Source organism: Podarcis filfolensis, assembly GCF_964270895.1.
Source record: "Podarcis filfolensis genome assembly, chromosome: 10".
Classification (NCBI taxonomy): domain Eukaryota; kingdom Metazoa; phylum Chordata; class Lepidosauria; order Squamata; family Lacertidae; genus Podarcis; species Podarcis filfolensis.
Genome location: NC_139612.1, coordinates 47,155,966 through 47,179,532, shown reverse-complemented (window position 1 = coordinate 47,179,532; position 23,567 = coordinate 47,155,966). Strand labels below are relative to the sequence as shown.

General features: G+C 47.0%; 1 protein-coding gene and 1 long non-coding RNA gene across 2 annotated transcripts in view; one reads left to right on the top strand and one right to left on the bottom strand.

The window, feature by feature from the left end:
- The window catches only part of LOC310743629, a 232,848-nt gene that overhangs the window by 15,243 nt on the left and 194,038 nt on the right, over window positions 1-23,567 (bottom strand). The window lies entirely within an intron of this gene.
- GGA1 (golgi associated, gamma adaptin ear containing, ARF binding protein 1) lies at window positions 1,783-20,364 on the top strand. Its single transcript, XM_083573666.1, has 17 exons — window positions 1,783-2,448; window positions 4,037-4,121; window positions 5,503-5,578; window positions 8,325-8,423; window positions 8,954-9,077; window positions 9,572-9,672; window positions 10,186-10,266; window positions 10,865-11,002; window positions 11,959-12,040; window positions 12,423-12,530; window positions 12,777-12,935; window positions 13,503-13,567; window positions 14,611-14,789; window positions 14,909-15,195; window positions 17,090-17,259; window positions 18,387-18,497; window positions 18,757-20,364. Exons 1-17 carry the CDS (start codon window positions 2,406-2,408, stop codon window positions 18,865-18,867), a joined length of 2,019 nt encoding a protein of 672 aa, XP_083429792.1. The 5' UTR covers window positions 1,783-2,405; the 3' UTR covers window positions 18,868-20,364.

Sequence of the window (23,567 nt, the reverse complement as noted above, 5' to 3'; positions counted from 1 at the left end):
TTCAACTCCAATTCCCATCCCCCTAGCTGCATGTCTGATGGCCAGAGAAGAATGAGAGTCCAGCAACATTTGAAGCGCTACAAGATCTCCATCCCTGAGTCTAAAAAGATTACATGAGCCCCCAGAGGAGCTGTTCTCTTGCTGAGGTTTTCCCAGTCTGAAAAACCCAATAATTGACTCCACTGCAGTCATTTTGCTACCCTATTCATGTCCAGCAGTGGACAAGGTGACCCTTTCCTTCTTTCCTAGAATTAAGCAATAAAAAACCCCAAAAACATTTAAACACAAAAACCTGGAAACTATGGACAGTTCTGTGATAATTTGAAAATATATTCTGTATACTTTTTAAAGGGAGGGATACAAGAACTGAAAGCACCTCAACCTTAATATTTCTCATATTTACACTGACTGGAGTCCAAATTGCATTTTTTACTAACAGTGACACTTAAATGAAGAACAGCAGTTTCCGCAGGGTGGAGGGGTTGTGTTTTGCCCACTACTGAACTTTAAATATGGGGAATAGACTAAATATTGTCCTGAACTTTTCATTAAAGATAAAAATGTATGAAATGGAGAATAAGAATGGTGTGTAACTCAAAAAGCTGACATGCAATAATTTTAAAGAATATTATCTTTTCAAGCTAATCTTCCAAGGACCTTAAGATACTGCTTAACAACCCCATGTGTAATCCTATACATATCTAGTCAGATATGGGCCAGCAGGGTATCTCCATCAGTTATGAACAGAGTACCAGTTCCCCTGGGTTCCTCCCTAAGCTGACAGCTCAATAGTCATTCTATTAGGCTCTAAAGGAGAGAAATAGGGCTGCCAGGCCTCTCCTTGATTTCTCATCTACAGGAGTCATTTCATCAAACTGTGGGAGAGGGACATGGGACCAGCTAAAGAGGAAAACGTCTTTCTGCTCAACACCTTTAATTACCTTGCAAAAAATGTCAGTGACTGGAAAGTCCCCTCTTGTAAATAAATCAAAAGGCATCATAGTGCTACAATGCTCCTTTAAGTGGCATTTCACTGTTTAATTTTAATTTTTTTTATATAGCTAGAAAAATCATATTGGAAGCTCTCTATTAGTTGAACAGCCAACTAAAAATGCATTTTTTTAAAAAAGCGTGCCCATTGTATTCAATGGGCCTCATCACTAGGGTTGCCATATTTCAAAAAGTAAAAACCAGGACACCCGACAGTTGTTTAGCTTTGTTGAGGCTTTTTCGGACGCGAATTCCAGGTCGTGTCCTCAAAAATCAGGACGTATGGCAGCCCTACTCATCACTCTGGACGAACTGTGAGACCGCCTCTAAATTTAACTTGCTTGCTTTTATAAAAATAAATAAAAATATAGAAACAATGTGTTTTCCTGGCGCCGAATCAACCGATTCAAATCACCCTGGACGCTGAGGCTGACACTCGTGCCTCCAGTGCCACTTTGCGAATACTGGCAGGTCCCGTAAAGAGGCCTTTGTTTTGCTTTACTGGCTAGGCGCATTTTTTGCCAGGAATGCGCCCCGCAAAGGTGACAGCCCAACACGGGGAGCGCCTTCAGACGTTACAGAACGGCTCCCACCGGCTCTCTCCCTTGGCCACGCCCTTTCCCACCGTGGACCAATCAAACCGCGCCACCCATAGCCCCGCCTCCGCGATAGCAACGCCCTATGGCAGCTATGCGCCCTTTCCTCTCCGTAAATTTTCAAACAAGGACACGGGACTCAGAGCGGAAGTTACTCCCTACGTCTCCCCCGCCCCGCCCTTCCCGTCTCTCTCGCGGAAGCCTTCGCGCTCCAATCAAAGGCCGCCAACCACCTTGACACAAGCGGTGGCAAATCACAGACGCTCAGCTTGAGGCGTTCTAGGCCCAGGCGTTATTCTTCTATGATATCCCGTCAGCGGCTTCCGCGTTGTACCATAGAGATGAAAAAGCAACCACCCATGTAGGACTTGAAAACCATTGTGTTTGCCTTTCTCTAGTCTAGGACTATCCCAGCCCTTATGCCAGGCTTCCGGTTTCCGTCGTTTCCGCCGCGGCCCAGGAAGTTACGCTACTCGTAAACTCGTCATACGGATATCAACCGCGCTCGGTGCCCATTTCACTTCCGCCCTCGGGGACGTTCTAGGCCCAGCCTGTCAACCTCAGTGACTCGGAGGAGGAAGCGGCGGACGGGGTTGTTTTTTTTTCTTTGGTTCTTTTTTTTTAAACCCCGCTCCCCGGGGGCGCTCTAGCCCTCACTTCCGCGGCTGTCTATAGTTCCAAGAACGGCCCACTCTCTAGACTGTTCTCTGGAGCGGTTCCTTCTCTATGGCTCCGCGCCGCCGGAGCGGGAGGGCGGCAGGGACGTCGCGTCTTTAGCCGGGAGGCCGCGGCGGCGGCGGCGAGAAAGGCCGGGAGCAGATGGAGCCTGGCATGGAGGCGGAGACGTTGGAGTCGAGGATCAGTGAGTGCGGGGGGGGGGGAGGGGCCCCCTCGGCGATTTCTGGCCCCACCCGGAGCCGCAGGTGCTGGTCCTGAGGGGAATCGTTGCCCTGGGCCTAACGCTCACCGGGGAACGGAGCTCGGAAGCTCTGGGCCAGGTAGCCCAGACGCCCCCCTTCTCGCTTTTGTTTCCTCGCGAATCGCCGGGATGCTTTGCTCCCCTGCCCCGACCCACGCAGTTCGTAACGTGCGAATGTGCAGGCGTGTCCCAGGAATACGCACCCCCAAGTAAAGTGCTGTTGGATTCAGTAGGCTTGCTCTGCAGTCAAGCACACCTAGAAGGATTATTTTCCCCATTTCATTTCTATTTGGTAAACCGCCTTTTTACATTACCATACCCAAGGCGGTTTACACACACACACACAACAAAGATCGCACACCTTATAACGATCTGATCCAGTGCAAAAAAAGGCCATAATAAAAACTTAACTTTAAAATATGCGCAGCCACTGAAAGAGAGGGGAAGAGATGCCTCTCCTACCACACTCTTGTCAGCTCTGGTCGTAAAGTAGCAAGGGATGCTTAAAATACATTCAGAGACATAGGCAATGGGCAATACCCAGTGAAGTCATACTTGAAAGTTAAGTCCATAGATTTCCCTGGTTCTGCACTTGAGTGTAACATTGGATATCACCCATAATTTGCACTTTAATAGACAGGGAAAGAGACATTAGCTTGGGCTAACAATCGACCCCAAAATGAAGTGGACAGGTTTCATTTGGGGGCTATCCACTTTGAAGGTCTACATCCATTTCACACGAGTGAGTTCTGGTCTGTGAAAACTTCTGTCACAATATGGTTGTTGGTCTTTAAGCTGTATTTCTTTTCTAGAGCTTCTTTCTGCCCCTTTTATTATCTATCCATACAGAGATTTATTTGTGTCATTCTGTTCTCCAAAGCGGCTTGATTAATGCTTCAGGATTAACCCAGTCTGCAGTTGGTAGATCATTATAAAAAGGCATGTTGTTGTTCTTGTGCCAGAAGATTGTTGATTAGTTATACCAAGATGAAAGCAAAATAACAAACAAACAAATAAACAAAACACAGTGTAGCTATTTTGGCTATGGTGAGCATCTGGTCCTTAATGCAGCTTCATTTCACTTCATTTTTTTACATGATGCTTAATAATGTAAGCTGGTGAAAATGTGGGTATGTCATCTTCCCAAGAGTTGAGGAGCTGGACTGAACCACTCTATGCTCCAGTCCCAGATCTCATTCATAATCAAATGAAGCTATCTAGATTGAGTCATACTGTGGATGGCACTCACAGATCTTTTCTAATCCTGCTTTGAAAGAGCTTTTCAAGCAGTGGTGCTAGGGATTGAACATGGGACCTTTTGCATGCAAGACATGTGCTCCTTTCCTGAGTTATGACCTCTTTCAGTTGCCTAATTCCCACTGTATGTCGTGGCACCCTTGCAGGAAACTGTCTTTTTTTAAAACTTCCCTTTATGTGGGATACCGTTGGAAAACCACTCTGGGAAACTGTTGTTCCCCTTGCAGGTAAGATCTGCTCTTGACGGAAGTTTTTCTTTTCTTTATCAATTCAGATAGAGCTACCAACCCTCTGAACAAGGACCTGGAATGGGACAGCATTAATGCTTTTTGTGACCAGCTCAATAAGGAACTAGAGGGGTTAGTATACCTAATCTGTTGCCCTACAAATTATAGATAGATTAACTGTTTTGTCTGTGGATGTCACTCAAGAAGTAGCCTGAGTCATTCCAAATAACTGGTTAAATGTGGGTCTTCTAGAAAAGCATTCAGAGGAAGCATATGGCTGCACCAGCACCCTGTTGTTTCTGCTCTTCTGGTTTTGTGTGTGTCCCCCGCCCCCTTCATTTGTACCTTGATCTCCTAAGACTTTGGTTCATTTTCTTATTTTACATGAAACTGCGTTTCCTCTCATTGGGATAACATTTGTGGGGGGGTGTTAGATATTAAAAATGGGAACCTACTTCTTTGTGATGTAGTCAGGAGTTGGGGAATGATGGAATGACAAATAGAAAAGGGAATTAGTTACAGAAGACATGGTTTATTGGATGGGTATGCACAAAATCAGATCTAAAAAGGTTTGATGGCACAGTGTGAATGCTGAGTTAGATAAATACGTTGTGTGGGGTAAACCTGTTTAAATGCTATGGGGATTTAGCAGATTGCAAGAAAGAATTGCTGTGCTGTATGGGTGGGCTATAATAAACAGATAGTGCATAAGGAAATGGGAACATGGCACACCTCTCTTTGTCAGTAGTGAGTCAGGTTTCACAGTGTGGCCATTCTGGGTTACTGGAGTCCTCGACTAAAGTCTTGAATTAGGATTATGAATTCATCATGGGACAGACTATTCAGACCCCAGCCAGCATGGAAAGGGATGATGATATTTGTAGTCCAGCATCACTTAGAGGGCACCATGTTGGCTACACCTACTCTGCAGCAACAGAAAACAAATTTGACCTATAATCTGCTCAAATTACTACTATTTCAAATTACTTCTAATGTATTTCAAATTACTGCTGCTACATATCTTCCAAACCTGAGACCTGGAAATTATGGTCTGGGAAACCACAGTAAATTACATAAAGCCTTTCAATAAAATGCCAAAACCGCTGATCTGTCAGGGGCAATTCCATTTCAGAAACCTAGGCAACCTCAGTTGCTTCAGATGCTGCTGCTGCCTGGCCTCTGGGGGCTCCCTAACAACAACTGCTAATGGGATCAGCTGAGCTAGGAGGGACAGGCGGAGACAGTGGCTGGGTGTCTTGGCTGCAAGCCCAATTCTGCTGTAGCTGGAGAGTGCTGTAAACCAAACTGCATCAAAAGTGTGCTGAGGTTGCTGGAGCTAATTGGACTGTGAAATAAAATGAACACGGGAGTAAAAGAAGGCATCCAACAGGTCCTACAAACTGCAGCACACACAGGAGTTAAGGCCAGACCATTTACCCCAAGTGTTTTCACATCAATATCTTTATCACAGTAGCAAGTCCTTCAGTAACCATTCCTGTGTCTTATCATTCAGCCCACCGCTTGCCACTCGACTTCTAGCTCACAAGATCCAGTCACCACAAGAATGGGAAGCCATTCAGGCTCTTACGGTAAGAGGTTTTGAACCATTTCCTGCCAGTTTTAACTAAAGCAGGTGTGTGGAACGGTTGGCCCTCCCAATGTTGATGAACCACAACTCCAGTCAGCCCCAGCAAGAATGGCCAACGGTCAGGGATGTTGTGGAGTTTTAGTTCAGTTTTAGTTCCCCACACCTGGACTAAAGGCTGGAGGGAGGGAGGTGAAGTTTCCGTGTGAATATCTCAGTCTGGGGTGTCATAACTTTACGTTTTGGATGCAGCCTTGGGCAGGAGTTGACCAAAGCTTAACACGAATCTATTCGAAGGCTGAGGCAGTTGGCTCAGGAGGGTTGATGAGTCCCCCCACTGTATAGCAGCAGGTCAGATAGTTTTGCCAGATGCCTTTGTTTTCTCATGGGATTCTCAGTATTTCGGAAAAGGCACTCTAGTCCCATTGTTTTCAGCACTTCAGGGACATAGCTGTCAACTTTTCCCTTTTTTAAGGGAAATTCCCTTATTCCGAATAGGATTCCTCACAAGAAAAGGGAAAAGTTGACAGCTATGTTCAGGGATGGTGTGGGGAGTGTTGGCCCTGAGGAGTGGTGAAAAACTTGCTCAAGCCAACAGCCTTCATGGAAACACTTTGGCAAGTTACAACTGATTTGTGTAATTCTAGACACAGGATCAGTATAGAATTGGGGCTTGAATGGACCTGATGATTATGTACACTATGTACATGGCAATGAAAAATCAGATAAGTGAAACAAGTGAACCAACTCTCACATTGCAGTGAGAGTTTTCCCAGTCCTCCCACTACTGCCTCCAAAGAGATTAAGAACAAATAGATTTCCTAGACTAATTTCTGATCCTCTGATGGACAAACGTAGATCGTGAATAAAAAATCATTTGCTTATGCCACACATGTTTTTTGTCTTGGCTCTTCTATCACAGTCTTTCATACACAGCACTTCCCACTGTTCTATATAAAGTGGAAGAGGATCCCCCACCCTTACATGTTATTTAGGAAATTTTCTAGCCAGTTATGTTTTCCACCCTAATGAAGGTCTTTTCATCCGTGACTTAAGTATTCTCTTCCATTATTTTACACCATGAAACCTGACTTCAATCTCAATTTTTTGAACTGATATTTTCTTGACAGTGGCTCTTGGACTATTTAAGAAGTAAATAAATTGAAAACAGTGCATCCAATGGGCTAGTAATGGTACTTTTCTTGGACACACATTGAAGCATTGTAGAAGAGTTGTTTTAAGTAGTAGTTATTGAGATGTAAATAGTTGTCTTATGTAAATAGTTGCATGATGAAAAAGTGAATCATAGCCAATATATATTTTTTCTCCACTTCTGTGATGTCTCACAAACCATCCCATCTTTTGAATTTTATCTTCAGTGAGTAATTTTGGCATGATGGCGAGTGAGACAAGTACTTTTTCACAAGCCGATTATTCTAGTCCTGCTCCTCTTCATACCACCTCTTCAGAGTCATGAGCCAGCTCCTTGAAGTCATGGGATTATTTTCTTTCAAAATATCTGAGCTCCTTTGAGAAACTGCATTTCTCTTGTTGAATGCTTCTTTACAGCCATGTCGACTAGGAATTTGCCTTGCCTGTGGCAATTGTGCATTACGGTTATGGCATAAGGGATTTCTTCCCCATCCACACAAAACAGTTGCTTTAGATGGTTAGGAACAATAAAAGTGCTTATAATTAAATGAGCGGAAATGCTAAATGAATTGCCAAACAAGAATTAGGCTACTTAGCAATATCATATTAAAAAAGAAATTCATAAACTATAAATTTAAAAACATCTGAATAAAAATGCCTCAAATGGTGTTCTATTTAAAATGAAATTTATAGTCACAAATGGAAAATCCCTGTTATTTCTTCCGACCCCACTCCTTACATTCATCTTGCATCATGAATTGAGGGGACTCTGACCAGCCTTCTGCTGATGTGATAGAAGCTTTCAGATTCTAGCAAGAGTAAATGCAGTTGGCACATAAGAGCTTGGGAAAGAGTAAACTCTCATCTGACTATTGACATGTGAAATATGGGATCAGGTGCCTAATAAGGATACTCTTGCAGCATTCAGTGTGTCTAATGAATTCTGTTCACCTGTGCACACAGCAGCGGAGGAGGGCAGGATCTTTTGAGTCTCTGGGAACAGCAAACATTGATCAACACATGTCATTGACTGGTTATGTCATTATGCGTGAACAGTGGTCAAGGATGATGGGAACAAACACCTGGAGGGCCGTGGGTTCCCTATGCCTGGGATAAGGAGATTCAGCCCCTACTCAGAGGTGTACCCCAGAGGTGTCAGGAAGTGTTGGCCAATTCTGCATTGAGTTCAGATGGGATTCCCTTTGATTATTTCCAGCCCTGTGAGATAGGGAAGGTAACTTGTGCAGGGAGCCACGTGGGAGCTTAAAATAGGTCTCCAAGGGACCCTATTAATAGCTGGAGTAGATTTACTGGCTGGATTCAGCCAAACATCAATGTAAAGCACAATGATGAGGTTTACTGCTGTGAGTATGGGCATCAGGAGGACAAAATGATAAACACGGTAGTACATTTTTTAAAAAATGGGGAGAAACGTGTGGTGTCTTCTGGTACATATATTTCATAGGGTGCTGTTTGTGCCCTGTTCTAAATAGCTTCCCAGTCCTCTGTTCTATTGCACCCTGAAGCAGGGAATGGGATTAGGGCCTCCTGGGGTTTAGATATCCATTCTCACTCCCTGCTGTCTTGCCCATGCACAGGTGCTGGAGGCCTGTATGAAAAGCTGTGGCAAACGCTTCCATGACGAAGTAGGCAAGTTCCGCTTCCTTAACGAGCTCATCAAGGTGGTGTCGCCCAAGGTGAGTCTCGTCAGTGGTGTGGCAGGAACAAGAGGGGTGGCGACATAGGCTTCATTGAAACAGCAAAGAAGGAGCGGTTTTACGCCATGCAGACTTTTCAGCAGACTTCGATTCCAGAGCAGTAGAAGGCAATTTAGGGATATACGTTGGCTTTATGGCAATAGCGTGGGAAATCCAGAGCTGCTTGACAAAATATGTCTTTTATTTGTTCCTTTGATTTGTGTCCTCACTCATGCTTACAAAAAGCCTCAGGTTGGCTTTTGAATCCCCCTTCTCCTTTTGTGGAAATGCTGAAGTAGAGATCAGATTCCATTCTGCCAGCAGCTACAGATGGTTTGGTCTGGACTCCTTAACTTTCAAAATACAGCAAAGGGGTAAATCCTCACTTTCCACTCCAACCAAGCACACGAAATGTCACCTTGAGCTTGTTACAAAGCTCCCTGTGACCATGGTGCAAGCCTTTCTCCCAATATAAATTCCTCCTCTAAGTCCCGTCATGTTTGATGTGGGTGTGTGCTTGTTTCCCTCAGTATCTAGGAAGCCGGACCCCAGAGAAAGTGAAATCCAAGATCTTGGAGCTGTTGTATAGTTGGACGTTGGGCCTGCCTCATGAAGTGAAGATTACAGAGGCCTATCAGATGCTGAAAAAACAAGGTGAGAGACCCTTTCTGAGCCCAGAGAATCCATGGCTTTCCTGCCCCCCGCCCCCAGCTATTTGTTCTGATGCAGAAGAATGTAGCTTGTCAAGCTTTATTTATTTGTTTTTTACATTTTATTTCCCAACTTTGCCTCCAGGGAACTCAAGGTGGTATACCTGGTTCTCTCCCCCCCCCCCATGTCACCTTCACAGCAGCCCTGTGAAGTAGGTTAGGTTGAAAAATTGTGACTTGCCCAATGTCACCTAGTGAGCTTTATGACTGATTAGGAGTTTGAACTCTGGTCTCTCAGGGGCTAGTCCAACCCTCTCTAACTACTACACCATATTGGTTAACGTTTTGGCATTTTTAAAAAAATCATGAACTGCACATCAGCAGCACTGGAAGGATAGTATTAAGAACTGAACATTCCCCTGTCGTCGTTATTCCATAACAAAAACCATGAGAAATGCAGAGACCTTTAAGTTGGTAAAAACTGCTGTTTGCTTGCAGGGATTGTAAAATGTGACCCCAAGTTGCCGGACGATGCCCCCTTCCCGCTGCCTGCTCCCAGGCCAAAGAATGTCATCTTTGATGATGAAGAGAAGTCCAAAGTAAGCACTAAATAGATGACTTTAAACTTTTCTCATTTTTCTTGTTCATCCAAGATAGAGTTTTCCGCTTTCTCAAGGTTTACTGGGGGAAATACTTCCAGGTGCAGAAGGAGCCTCTATCAGCCCCTTTAAATTTTCTGAATTTCTTACCTGCTGCAGTTTGTTTCCCCTGCAGTAACAGGCAAAAGCCTCCCGCAAAAATGGTGGAATTTCCCCCTGTATTCCCTTTAAACATCTTAATTTCCTACTTTGTTGCTAAGAGACTGAAATGTTATAGCAGGCTACCAAGCTAAATGTAAGCTACCAACCATGTGTGGTGGGTTCAAGAGACCTCTTGTTTTTGCTGCCTGCCTGGAACTGCCAAGCTAGGGGATCCTTAGGGTTCTGGCAGGTCCCAGTATATAGTTGTTGGGCTAAGTGGTTACAAGCTGTAAGGCAGGGGTACAGAAATGCTCCCAGAGCAGCCTGTTTGCCCCTCAGGCCTGCTTTCCTCTGATCTATGTGCCTTTGCAGATGCTGGCTCGCCTGCTCAAAAGCTCCCACCCTGAGGACCTCCGGGCTGCCAACAAACTTATCAAAGAGATGGTTCAGGAGGTAAGCTTTCCCCACTGAGAACTCTTTCCACCTCCAGCTGTCAACCAGGTTTGTGCCGTTTGTGTGCCATTCTGCTCTTTTCCAAGGGATCTTAGAGCAGAGTCGTATCCCCACGGCAACCCTGTGACGTAGTTCAGGTAGTGAGTTGCATATCTGTGCAGGGATTCGAACCCGGATTCCATTCTGTGTCAAGCCCTCGTCCCTCTGTCCACATTGGGTTGAGGGGAAGAACAGTAAAATACCTGGCTGGAGCAGAGCAAGAAAATGGGTGGTGTGTTTTTACCTCTTCCTAGGTTGTCCTTTGCTGTTGTGCTGAGGGGTGGAGGGGGAAAGAGATTCTTGAGCTTCAGAAGTACAGTTTGCTGTTGTAAAAGGAGCTGTAATAGTTCTCTATAATGCAGCTGGGTAATATTCCCCAGTGTCCAGGGTGTTGTGGCATTCTCCCAGCATGCAGCGGTGTCGGTGGTGTAAAACTGGAGGGTCTCAAATCACCAGAGTCCCTTCCACGTGGCATTCCAGAAAGTGGGCCACTTATTCTGAGTTTTCCAAAGGGGTAAGGAAGAAATCCCAGCTGCTCTCACCCTTCCACTTCTTCCAGGACCAAAAGCGAATGGAGAAGATCTCCAAGAGGGTGAACGCCATTGAGGAGGTGAACAACAATGTGAAGCTCCTGACTGAGATGGTGAATAACTACAGCAAAGGGGAGACGACCGAGAGCAGCGAGGACCTCATGAAAGTAAGAAAAGAGCTGTCCTAGTTGTGGGAGCTTTTTACAGTGGTACCTCAGAAGTCAAACGGAATCCATTCTGGAAGTCCGTTCAACTTCCAAAACGTTCGGAAACCAAGGTGCAGCTTCCGGTTGACTGCAGGAAGCTCCTGCAGCCAATCGGAAGCCATGGAAGTTGTGTCAGACGTTAGGGTTCCAAAGAACGTTCACAAACCGAAACACCACCTGGGTTGCAGTGTTCGGGAGCCAAAACGTTTGACTCGCAAGGTGTTCAGGATCCAAGGTACAACTGTAGTTCCTTCAGCTGGTCTTGGTGAAATTAATGATGATTTCAAATTGACGCAAACCATAAATATCATTACAGAAATTTCAGAAACCTCCCCAAATACAAAACAATTGTGTTTTTAGACTGTATATCAAGAGTGGGGAGCAGGTTCCAGCTGGAGGTCTAGCTCCTGACCATCCCCCACCCTCGCAGGCCATTTTGACAAGTGGCCAGGACCTGTTGATCCTGGCGTCACAATGACATCAGGTGATCCAATGTAACAGATTTCCTTTGTGGGCATGGATTGAGATCCACCTGCTGGGGAAGATCCTTTGCGTTGCTGGCTTGAATTCAGGTTGGCAGTGCAAATGAATATTTGCACTGAAAGCAAGCCCTGCTTTGGATCTTGCTCTAACTCTTGATCTCAGCTGGGCTTGCTGTCCGGGGCCAGTCCTGTGATTGCCACTGATAGCATGTCTCCTTTATCAAGGAGCAGCCAGAAGCATTTTTTAAGGTTCCCAGGTGTTCCTTGTGCCGTTTCTCTACCAGACCCACACGTGACATCACCTGTGATATCAGGTGTGGGCAGGTGTGTGAGACTTGGGGGGGGGGGGGAACGAACTTGTGAGCCAAATTGCGATCCCTGCTGTATATAACCCCAAGAGAGCATATTATGAAACCGACTCTTTCCCCATTGCAGGAGCTGTACCAGCGTTGTGAGCGCATGAGGCCCATGCTTTTTCGGCTTGCTAGTGATACAGAGGACAACGATGAGGCACTAGGTAAATGCAGGCAGCCACCTTAGATGGTGACAAGGGCCTTCCTATTCTTACCCATTCCCACCTCCCGGCTTCCCTACTTCCAACTCATGCTGAGCTGTTCAGGACAGGCTACTTGGATGGGTGGGTGGAGGTCCTTGAGAAAATATTCCAAATTTCAGAACTGGATAACTGGACCGTTTCAGCTAAGACTGTACTTTAATTGCATCAGTAGACCCACCAGGATAGCAATCTAACTCTCAATAGCCATCTACATGCTTTTAGCGGTGTAGTACATTCTTGTTGCAGAAAATCAAGTTTTAGGATTCAACATTCACACACGTTCTTGTTGAGTAATGGGGTGCTGGGGCACCCTGCGATCATCATCTGTGTCCTCCTGTTGCAGCGGAAATTTTGCAAGCCAATGACAACCTGACACAAGTGATCAACCTGTACAAGCAGCTTGTGAAAGGAGAGGAGATCAATGGTGAGACTGCGGCTGGTTGTCTCCCAGGTAAGGAAGCCCGAGGAACGGACTGCCCTAAAGGGAAGGTTTTGCTTTGTCCTTTCCAAAGCAAGACCCTGACCACGAAATATTGCCGAGTGAAATTGGTTGGGCATCCAAACTTGCAATTAAGGAAGTGGAAGGAGGAATGTCTTGGCAATAGGGCTGGGTCAGTTGAGCAGAAAATATAGGAAACGGGGGATTGTGGAACAAGCATCTAACTAGCATAATTGACTTGCTTGCCTCTTCTCACAGGCAGCACTTCAGCACTTCTGGATCTATCCGGACTCGACATGCCAACCACGAGCCCCTCCTACCCAGCCTTACCAAGCTTCTCAAGTGGTGGCTCAGCAACTTCTGTGCCAGAGCAGACCAGCTCCGTCTCTCTGCTGGATGACGAGCTCATGTCATTAGGTGAGTCCAGGGAAACTCTGAAGCCACTGGGAAATGGAAAGTGTCTGGTATTCAAGGAAATACGCAGAATGGGGCTGGGCAAAACGGGAAGATGCTTGTGATAATGAAATGTAAGGGGAAAACTGGTTAGTTTCCCCACCAAACCTGGTGGGAGTAGGGGAGGACTTCCCTCTCCAGTTTCTCTGCTGTACATATTTATTTAAAACACTACCCCTTCTGCCCTCCATAGAGCTCAACACCTTTAAAGACATGGACAAAAACCACATATTAACAATCTAAAACAACTATTGCAAGGGAACAGTGAAACAGGAGCAGGAAATAACAGAATACAACAGTAATCTTTAAAAACACACCCACCCACCACCACCATTCTGTAAGAGAGCAACTCAGAGCCCAAGGAAGGCTCTACCTGTTTGCAGAAGGCCATTAAGGAAGATGAGAGGTGGCCTTCCCTGGAAGGGTGTTCCAAAGGCAAGATGCAGTTTACAAACCTCTGCCTGGTCCTACGCTCTTTGGATTCTCCATTCTGGCATCATGGGATCTCCTTTATCTTTTTCTTCTCTCTAGGGCTTAATGATCCAGCAACTCCCTCAGCCCAGGGTACAGATAACAGTGGCTGGAACAATTTTCAGGTAAGGGCTTGGTTTTTAGAAAATATTAATTTCTTTTTGAGAGAATTCAGAACCCTTTTGGGATGGGAGAAGAACTGCAGCTGATGCTGCAGGTTTTTCAAGAGGAAAGAAGGTCAGCTGTAAGGCCAAACTATTCATTTTCTCCGTTGAATGTGTCCTATGAAACCTGCACGTGGATGATCACAACTGAAGATTGTATGCTTGTATTTTTGCTCGGAGTGCATATTCTGAAGAACTGAAATTGACTATATTCCCACAGCATGTGTACAAGGGCTGGTGGTGGGGAAACATACAATCATTGAATATGGCAATCTGTGTGTGCATGTGGTTTCTATGTAGAAGTAACGTATGAAGGAAATGCTGTAAATTCTGAGGTAGTTCTCATCATCTACTACCACTTCAGGATGTTGGCTCTTCAACTGGGAATGGGGGGAACTTTCAGTTGGACTAGAACAAAGCTCCATCGCACATGAAAACCAATCTCCCTGCTCCTAGTGGTCTTTGTGAGAGGAAGGGGAAGTCCTGCTTTCTTGGAGTGGAGAGAAAAGGATTGAAGTAGCTTGAGGCTACAGCTTCCCTTCACCATATGAAGGCTAAGTCTCCAGCAAATGGAGAGTTGCCTCTTATTTTTGTAGGTGAATAGGCATTTCCCTCTATTGCTTGAGAGTGCACATTAATCTCTGACTGCTGCATTGTTGGTATGTATGGGACCCCCTTTTTAGCTTCATGCCTCAGCACCAAACCTTGTAGTAATAACATTCCCATCACCCCCATCATTCCTTGAGTGGTGCTGTCAGTGTGGGGCTTGTGCAAGTTTGCTCTGTGGAAATGTACAAACTTGCAAACCACTGCAGTCCTTCCAGCTGTGTTCTGAAGCAGGATCATAGTAGTTTGCCAGAGCTGTCATCGTGTGTCAAAGGCCGTGTATTGAACTGTGTTCTGTGTACTGGGTGGTAATATCTCTGATCTCCCTGCCAAGGGGTTTTGCTTCAGTTTGCTTGCTCTTGGTTGCATTGCTGTTAGTTCTTCTCTTTCCACTGCAGTCTTCCGACAGCCCTGAACTTGGCGCGCCCCCAGTCCCACCCACCCCAGCGGGGAAAGCTGATGCTGGACCACCTGCTACGACACCTCCTGCTGCCGCCAGCGGCATGGATGACCTGGATCTGCTGGGCAAGACTTTGATGCAACAGTCTCTTCCCCCAGAGTCTCTGCAAGTCAGATGGTAGGAAGCAAGGTGGGGAAGGGCCGGCTGCGAGGAGGGAGAGCAGCTTCTGGCTGAAGTGGAAGCCCGTCTTCCTGTCCTTCTCTCAACAGCTTGTGTCTCTCTTGCCCACTTTGCAGGGAGAAGCAGCCCCCGCCACGGTTGACACTGCGCGACCTCCAAAACAAGAGCACTTCCAGCCCAGCTGTGAGCACCAGCAGCGCCCTGCCTCTCTTCCCGAGCCTCTCTTCAAACCCTCCTGCCCCCTTGCCCCTGTCCTCCGAGCAGCCAGCACCTGCCGCAGTCCCTCGGGGGCCCCCAACACCTTCTGGAGCCACGCTCCCCACAGCAGGTCTCCCTGCTTCCACATCCCCCCTGGAAATCTCACTGACAAACGTCACGGTGCCTCTGGAATCCATCAAACCAAGTGAGTCTGGGCAGAGGTGGAGGGTGGCCTTACCCTGGGACAGGTGGCTTGGCTCAGCTGCTTGAGATACTTGGGGCTATTCATTCTGTAAGCACCTTTTCTCTCAGATGGGTGGAAGGGGCTTGATCTTCGCCAGGGTGGGTTGATGAATCTTACCTCCCAGCAAGGTGTTGGACTCCAGGATGCAAGGTGGTGGCTCTCCTAGTTCTTCTCAGCTCTCTAATGGACTGGTAGGAAAGAGCACATATGCAGGAGGCCGCCATGTGTTGAAACCCTTCTTGTAAATAAGTCTCAGCCCAAGAAGGTCTTCTGCACCTGTTGCGAAGCATCTTCACTTGCCCCGACTTTTAGAGGCTAAGTGTTAGCTGGGAGCAGGGCCGTCTTTAGCATATGTGCCGCCAGGGTGCAAAGATCCGCCCAGCGCCCCCAGATTTAGTTTAGCGAAACAGTCGTGTCAAAGGTGCCGCTGCACAGCAGCTCAATACAATATGGAACATGATATTTTGATTTAAGAGTTCATTTCACATGCACGGCACTGTTGTGAATGACAAGCGCCATCATTGAGTCTAACAAGCACCGCCATTGTGAATGATAAGCACCGCAGCTAGCACAACGTGTCTTTAGTGAATGAGCGCACAAAGTTGAAAGTCCTTTAGTGAAACGGTAGGTATACATTTCGGTAATACCTAGGTGTACAGTGGTGCCCCGCAAGACGAATGCCTCGCTAAACGAAAAACCCGCAAGACGAAAGGGTTTTCCGATTTTTTAGCGGCTTCGCAAGACGAATTTCCCTATGGGCTTGCTTCGCAAGACGAAAGCCCATAGGGAAATCTCCAGGGACAGCGGGGAAGCGCAGCGCGCCTTCTCCTCTGTTCCCGGACCTGTCCTGAAGGCTTGCGGTGGGAGGAAGGTTTTCCTCCCCACCGCCAACATTCAGAAGGCTGTTCTGTTCTGCAGCCTAGGTAGCCCTGGGGGAACTCTTCTGAAGGCTGGCGGCGGCAGAAGGGCTTGTCTTCCCACCGCCAGCCTTCAGAAGGCTGTTCTGAAGGCTGGCCGTGGGGAGAAAAGTCCTCCTCCCCCCGCCAGCCTTCAGAAGAGGTCCGGGGACAGACTGTCCCCGGACCTAGTCTGAAGGCGGTCTCCATAGGAATGCATTAATTGATTTTCAATGCATTCCTATGGGAAACCATGCTTCGCAAGACGAAAAACTCGCAAGAAGAAAAAACTTGCGGAACGAATTAATTTCGTCTTGCGAGGCACCACTGTATATGTATTTTGTTTTTCTAGCTTGCTCAAAATTATTTATTATTTCGTAACAGGTAAATAGTTAAGAGCTTAGGCGGCTCCAGTGGCGGGCGCCTGGTGCCCCCCAGAATTCGGCACCTGGGCGCCCTGCCCCTTGCACCCCGGGGTAAAGATGGCCCTGGCTGGGAGGAGATTGTGGGGAAGGACTTATCTGCTTTTCAGTATTGAAATTGACGTGTCTTTGCCTCTTTACAAACCTGTTGTTGCCAGCCTTTGCTGCATCTGAGAAAGGATGCGCTATTAACTCAAACAGTATTAAACAAGGAGATTGAGTTACAAGCTGTTCTCAGCCTTGTTTGGGCTCCAGAGGGCGCCTATGGCAGCACAGTGGGTCAGTGTGTCTGGCAGCTAACCAGAAGGTTGGTGGCTTCAGCCCACCCAGGGACAACTGGGGGCAGAATTCCTGCATTGCAGGGGGATGGGCTAGAAGACCCTCGGGGTCCCTTCCAACTCTGCAGCTCTGTGATTCAAATGTTATAATGCCCAGCGTGTAATTGCATTTAGCCAGCGAGTGAATTGTTTGCTTCTGTGGAATGAACCAATCCTCTCTTTTCTGTTTTGTGGTTCTCCTGGTATGTCTTTGCTCCAGGCAACATCCTGCCGGTGACAGTGTATGACCAGCATGGATTCCGCGTCCTTTTCCACTTTGCCAAGGACTCTCTGCCTGACCGGCCTGATGTGCTAGTAGTGGTCATCTCCATGCTCAGCACAGCCCCCTTGCCCATTAGGAACATCATCTTTCAGTCTGCCGTCCCCAAGGTATTTTATTGACTTACTTCATTCATATCCTGACTTCCTTTCGGTGCAGGATGCAAAGCAACTCACAGCATGAATTAAAAAAGATGCAACCAAAACCACAGATAAATATCACTAAAAGCAATTTAAAAAGTAACTCTTATTATAAACAGGTTCTAGTGCAACACACTAACCGCTACTCCACACTGCTTTGAGAAGGTGGAGGAAGACAGCAGGCCTGCAACCCTTCCCAGGGCCCCATGAACACTACCTGTGCAATCTTCATACATTCCTCTTGCCTCCGTTTTTGATAACTTAGGAGTGGGAGGCGGTGTAGCATAACCATGCTTTGTTTTAAGAAGGTCTCAGGTTCATTCCCCGGGCATCTCCTGTTAAAAGGATCTTGAAATATCAGAGCTAAAACAGGGAAGATCCTGCCTGAGACCTTGGAGTCCTGCTGCTAGTTGAAAAAAGATGTCCATGGGCTTTGTCTGCCAGTGGTCTGTTTTATACAAGACAATTTCAAATTTTGGCCCAGCGGTCATTTGCTGCCAATCCCCATGCCAGCGGTGTGGGACCAGCGTTGGGCTTCAATTCCCATCATCCTCAGCCAGCATGGCCAGTGGTCAGGAATGCGGATGGCAGGAAATTGTAGTCCAGCATCATCTCAAGGGTTGTGGGTCTGAGACCCACATTGGGCAAAAAGATTCTTTGCATTGCAGGGGGTTGTGTCCCATCCAACTGTACAGTTCTGTGATTCTATGTACTCAGTTGTATATTGGCACTTGTACTGTAAAGATTAGCTGTATTTGGAACACCAAATGTGAGGACCCTGCCCCCTAAAACAGTCAAAGATCGGGAAAAGTATTGGTCCGGTTTACATTTCCTGCCATCCACTGTGAAAAAGAAAGAGCCAGGTTTCTTAAATCCTGAGCCCAAAGCACCCAGATTATTGCATTAAATCAAGGTTCTGGCACTAGGGGGAGCTGTTTTCACAGCAGCTTAGATGGAGACGGAACGTGGAAGACTGTAACCAGGTGATCTTGCCATCTTGGCTGCTTAGAAGCAGGTTTATGAGATTCTCCAGTTTGTGCTCTTTGACAGCTTCAGGTCATTCACTGAATCCTCCTAATGCACTTTTGTTTCTGTAGGTGATGAAAGTGAAGCTGCAGCCACCCTCGGGGACAGAGCTCCCGGCATTCAACCCTATTGTGCCCCCCACTGCAATCACCCAGGTCCTCCTGCTTGCTAACCCACAGAAGGTAATGGCACATTGGCAGAGGGGTAGGGTGGGCGGCATTTCTTGTCCTATCAGCGTCAAACTGCTAATGCCCTGCCAGCATTTTTTCTTCCCCCTCCCTCCTTTATTAAGAGCCCTGCGGGATCAGGGCAGTTGTGCTTCAAGTCCGCCACCTTTTCCCCAGATGCCTGTAGGAAACCCTCATGCACGACCCCTTGAGCGCAAGAGGCACCCCATAAGAAGGGAAACCTCACCTGTTGCTCATCTTTCCCTCTGTCCAGGAGAAAGTAAGACTACGATACAAGCTGACCTTCACCATGGCCGACCGAACCTACAATGAAATGGGCGACGTGGACCAGTTCCCCCCTCCAGAGTCATGGGGCGACCTTTAGTTGCTGCCGCCACTGCACTGCGTCTGGCTTCAAAGGATCCTGCCGCCTCTAGGACAAGAGCTTTCCCGGAGCTGGCTGGCCCTCAGACCAAGCTCTCAGACTGGAATGGCTGGCAGCAGGCCGTAGGCTGTGTGTGGAGGACAGTGGGCTGAGGGGAGGCCTGCTGGGGTTGGTGGGGGCAGAGTGAGTTGTTCTCCGTTCTTCTAACTTGGTTTCTGAGCCCCCTCCTCTCACCTTGCTCTCCCGGCTCTTGCTTTTCTCCCCATGGAAGAGGGCGGTCACGATCAGCTCCAAGACGTCTGGGGAAAGACTCCTGGGACCGTTTCCCCTCCTCTTTCCTGCTTAAGGTTATGTTGGACCTGACCCCCTTCCCAACCTTCAGCTCTTTTCACACTCCACCCTGTCCACACACAAGCGTGATACCTGGGAGCGATGCCCCTCGCTCTGCTTCCCTGTGTCGCAACATGAAGCTGGGATGGGATCTCAGATGGGGCAAAAGGCACCACCGTTTTGCCACCGGAGGCCTAGTTGGCGCCTGTTCACGACTCTGCGGGCAAAACAGCCTTGACACAACAGGAGGGTGTTTGAGTCTGTTTTGCTCACGAGGCCTTTCCTTCACCCTGGGCTGCATCATGGCTGTGGGCTAATGCTCACCATGCTGAATGAGCCACCAGTGAGCCGAGTGACTCAGCTAATGGGATGGGCGAGGAGGAAAGCAGGTAGTGTGCCTCGTCTATTATGCCTTACGTTCAAAGGGTTGGTAGTTGCGGCCTGTTGTGCAGCTGCAAGGGAGGGGTCGTAGTCCACACTCTCCTCTCCTTTCTGGGAGAGGAAGCCGACAATACCAAGAGGCTGCCTGCAGGGTGAAGAGGGGCCCACTGTATTGCCTGTGTGGCACTGTGGAGCTCCTGCATTTCACAGCTAAATATGGCACAGGCCTGGTACTCGGGAGGAGGGCGCTGAGGAGGAAAGAGTTGCCATAACAATGTCTGGTTCCCCACAGACCTTTGCCAGCTGAAGCTGCCCCTCTTCTCCCGCCCACCAACCGGTGTGCTCACAGGATTTGGGCTAGGAAGCGCCCACTCTGACTGACTTGAGTTCTCCTCAGGCCTGAGTGGGAGTGAGGCCTCAGCAAGTTACTGAACAGGCTGCTCCCCGGGAGGTGGACTTGAGCTTTACGGTTGAGAGCAGTGGGTGGGATTGTGAAGAACGATGTTTTGCCCAGGGGGCTTACGCCCCTGTTTCCGACAACAATTGTCTCCTTTTGGTAGGAAAGCCTTTCTGAAGTGGGGTTCTGCTGTGACTGGATACTTTTACTTTCTGGTCTCTCTTTCAGGGTTCTCTTTGACCCCTTTCTAGATTCGGTTTGGTTTGGTTCTTGAAACAGGCTTGTATATATATTTTTGGTGAAAATTCTGCCTATGGAAAAGGACTTTAAAATAGACTCTGTGTGAAATCTGCTGTATTAATGGGAAATAAAACAATTTCTTTCCTGAAGCGCATCAGTCAGGACTTGATTGGAAGGGCAATCTCAAGTAGCCTATCTCTCACTTGCAGGCCTGTGTCTTTTCTCCACTTACCCTGTCTTGACCCTCACTACCTTAGGCACGGTCACTACTGTGTGTACTCTGTGCTTTTAAAAAACCCCATCAAAATACTATTTTGAGAAAAGCTGAATTCTGTATTCTATATATAGAATTCTGAATACGTTTTGCAATCTGAATACGTTTTTCTGTTACGTTTTGCAATCGAGGAAGTGCTGCAGTAATCAGTGAATTCAGGTGCTTTAATTGTTTAGACTGGATAATTGCCTATGTTCCGGTCAGGACAAAGAGATAAAAGTTTTAGATGCCTGCAATGACTGTGCCCTGGAACATTTGGTCATGAAACTGACTAGAGGGGATGCAACCCTTAACTTAAGGGGCACCCAAGACCTGGTGCAGGATGTAAACGTTGAACCATTTGCAAAACAAAAACCCTGCTAATATAATGTAGTTGTACAAATCTACATTCTGGTTGCCTCACCTTAAAAAGGATCCGTGTAGAGCTGGGAAGGTTCAAAATTTAAAGGCAACCGAAGTCACTTGAGGGGCTGAAGCAACTCTCCTATAGGAAAGGAGATGATATTTGGGCCTTCTTAGGTTAGAAAAAAAGGCAAGGGGACATGATAGAGGTGTATAAGACTATGCAAAGTATGGGGAAGTGGATAAGAAGTTTTTCTCCCTCTCGTAATGCTCGAACTCAGGGACATCCAATGAAGCTGAATGTTGCTGGAAGATTGAAGACGGGGGAACGCAACACATAGTTAAACTACGGCATTCACTCCCACAAAAGGTAGTGATGGTCACCAATTGGGATGTCTTTAAAAGAGGATTAGACAAATCCATGGAGGATCAGGTTATTGATGGCCACCAGCCATGATGGCTGGAGTCCACTTACCGTATTGGAGGTGCTGTTGGTAGAGCATGGGACTCTTAATCTCAGGGTTGTGCGTTTGAGTCCCACATACCTGCATTGCAGGGGGTTGGACTAGATGACCCTTGTGGTCCCTTCCAACGCTAAAATTCTATGATTCTGAATACCAGTTGCTGACAATCACGGGTGGATGGAGTGCTGCTGCTGGCTTTCTACAAGCGTCTGGTTGGCCACTGTGAGGCTGGATTAGAGGGGCCATTTATCTTATTAGAGGACTCTGAGCACCAGCAACCATTTCCAGTCATCCCGGCTTCTGTTCCTCTATCTCAATTCCTGTTTCAGTGCCAGGAACATCCATGTGACATTAAGATATGAATATGGCAACCACTGTTGGCTCCTTGTTTTTGTTAGGGTTGCGATGGTGCGATGATCTCCTCAAGAGTCAGACTATTTCTGCATTTGTGGAGGCGTGGAATTGCTACCAAAGCTAACCAAGGCATTAACTCTGGAAAATGTCACCTCTTCCTCCTCCTCCTCCTCCTGCCGGCAAGCTTGGTCTCAGCTCAAACTTGTGGGCTTGTCGTTTGTGGCTGGGTCTGCTGTGTGCATGCGAAGAGCTCACACTTCCTCTTCTTCCCCACTTCCCACTCCTTTTGCAGAGGCCTCTGTAGCAATAATTGCTGCTGTGTGTCGCAGAGCTGGATTCAGCAGTGGTTGTGGAGGCCGGAAGGTAGCTACTTAACAGCGTGCAGCTGGATGTCTTGTTTGGGGACATAATACTGCTCCCATCTCCAGCTTAGGAGCTGTCTTGAAGATCTTGTCTTGCAAACTCTCTTTTAAAAAGAGTCCAAAATCTGCTGCAGTCTCTAGAGAGCACAAATCTCGCGTTCCATTCCTTGCAACAACCCTCTAAGCAAAATGGCACTACTATTGACAGCTTGAATCCTCTGCAGTAGGTAGACTTCCCACACATATCTTAGTAGAAACAGGTTGGGTTACAAAAAAAGGAAGCTGGAAATTAATCATCATTTGTAGTAGTAGTAGTAGTAGTAGTAGTAGTAGTAGTAATTTATTATGGTCATTCGTTTTTTTTGCAGTGTTTATTATTATTTCAACCTTCCTCCCAAAGGAGCCTAAAGAAATGACTTGTGTGGCTTCTCCAAGTGATGAGGAATCGTGGTGTGATGGACTACAGCAGTGGCATTAAGGATAAGTCACTGAGCATTGATATGTCCAGATAAGAATCAGGAAGGTTGTTTCCAGCTTCCTCTGTAATAGACATAACATGTAGGCAGTTCTTCTATCTGCATTGCAGCTTCTGAGATGGTAGGCGCAGTCCCGCAACAATAAATTCTGCGCTTGTTTATTTTGTTGGGGCTTCGATCCCATTTCTGTTCTAGTGGCCTGCTCTCTCCTGAGTAGGCTAAGCTTGATCCTCCCCATGGAACCCAAAAGTGGCATCTAAATGGCACCTTCCCTCCTCATCCCACTGGATGCCCATCTGTCATGGATGCTTTAATTGAGATTCCTGCATGATGGGGAGGGGGGGGCTTGGACTAGATGACACTCCAGGTTCCTTCCAGCTCGATAATTCTATGATCTCTCTTGTCTGCAGTAGCACCTGAAGAGAAGCACACTAGGAAAAGCAGATCCTTTTTAAAATGATGTTTGGTATTCATGCCCCTGAGAAGTCCTAACTAAAAGGGGTGGGGAGGGGACCTGAGATGATGATGATGATTGATGATGATAATAATAATAAAATTTATACCCCGCTCTCCCCGGCCAGGACCAGGCTCACATCAAGCTAACATCAAGATATATAATATGTTAAAAACATAAAATCAAACAATTAAAATGCAGATTAAAATCAAAATAAAATCCAATGGCAACCCACAAATTATAACTATAGGGGTTGGGGACATTTAATGTTCACCATGCCAACAAGAGGGGCAAGCACTTTGGAACAGCCCAGCTGCAGTTCATGGGGAGCAGGAGGCAAATTGGCTCCAGGCTCTGTCCATTACAGCCTGTTGAGTAATAAATTTAACTTCAGCAGCCCCTTTACATCATAGGCGACACGACTTTCCATCTTGTCTCTGTCAAACATATCAGCTGATGCAGGCTGCATTCTATAGGCACGCTTGCAATGAATCTAAAATTTGAGCACTCAGCTGCAGCATAGGGGCTTTGCCAAGGTATGTGCAATCAAGTGGTCATAATAGTAGTAGTTGTTTATTCTTTGTGGTAGAATTGCTACAGGAAATATATGTGACTGGAGAGAATCA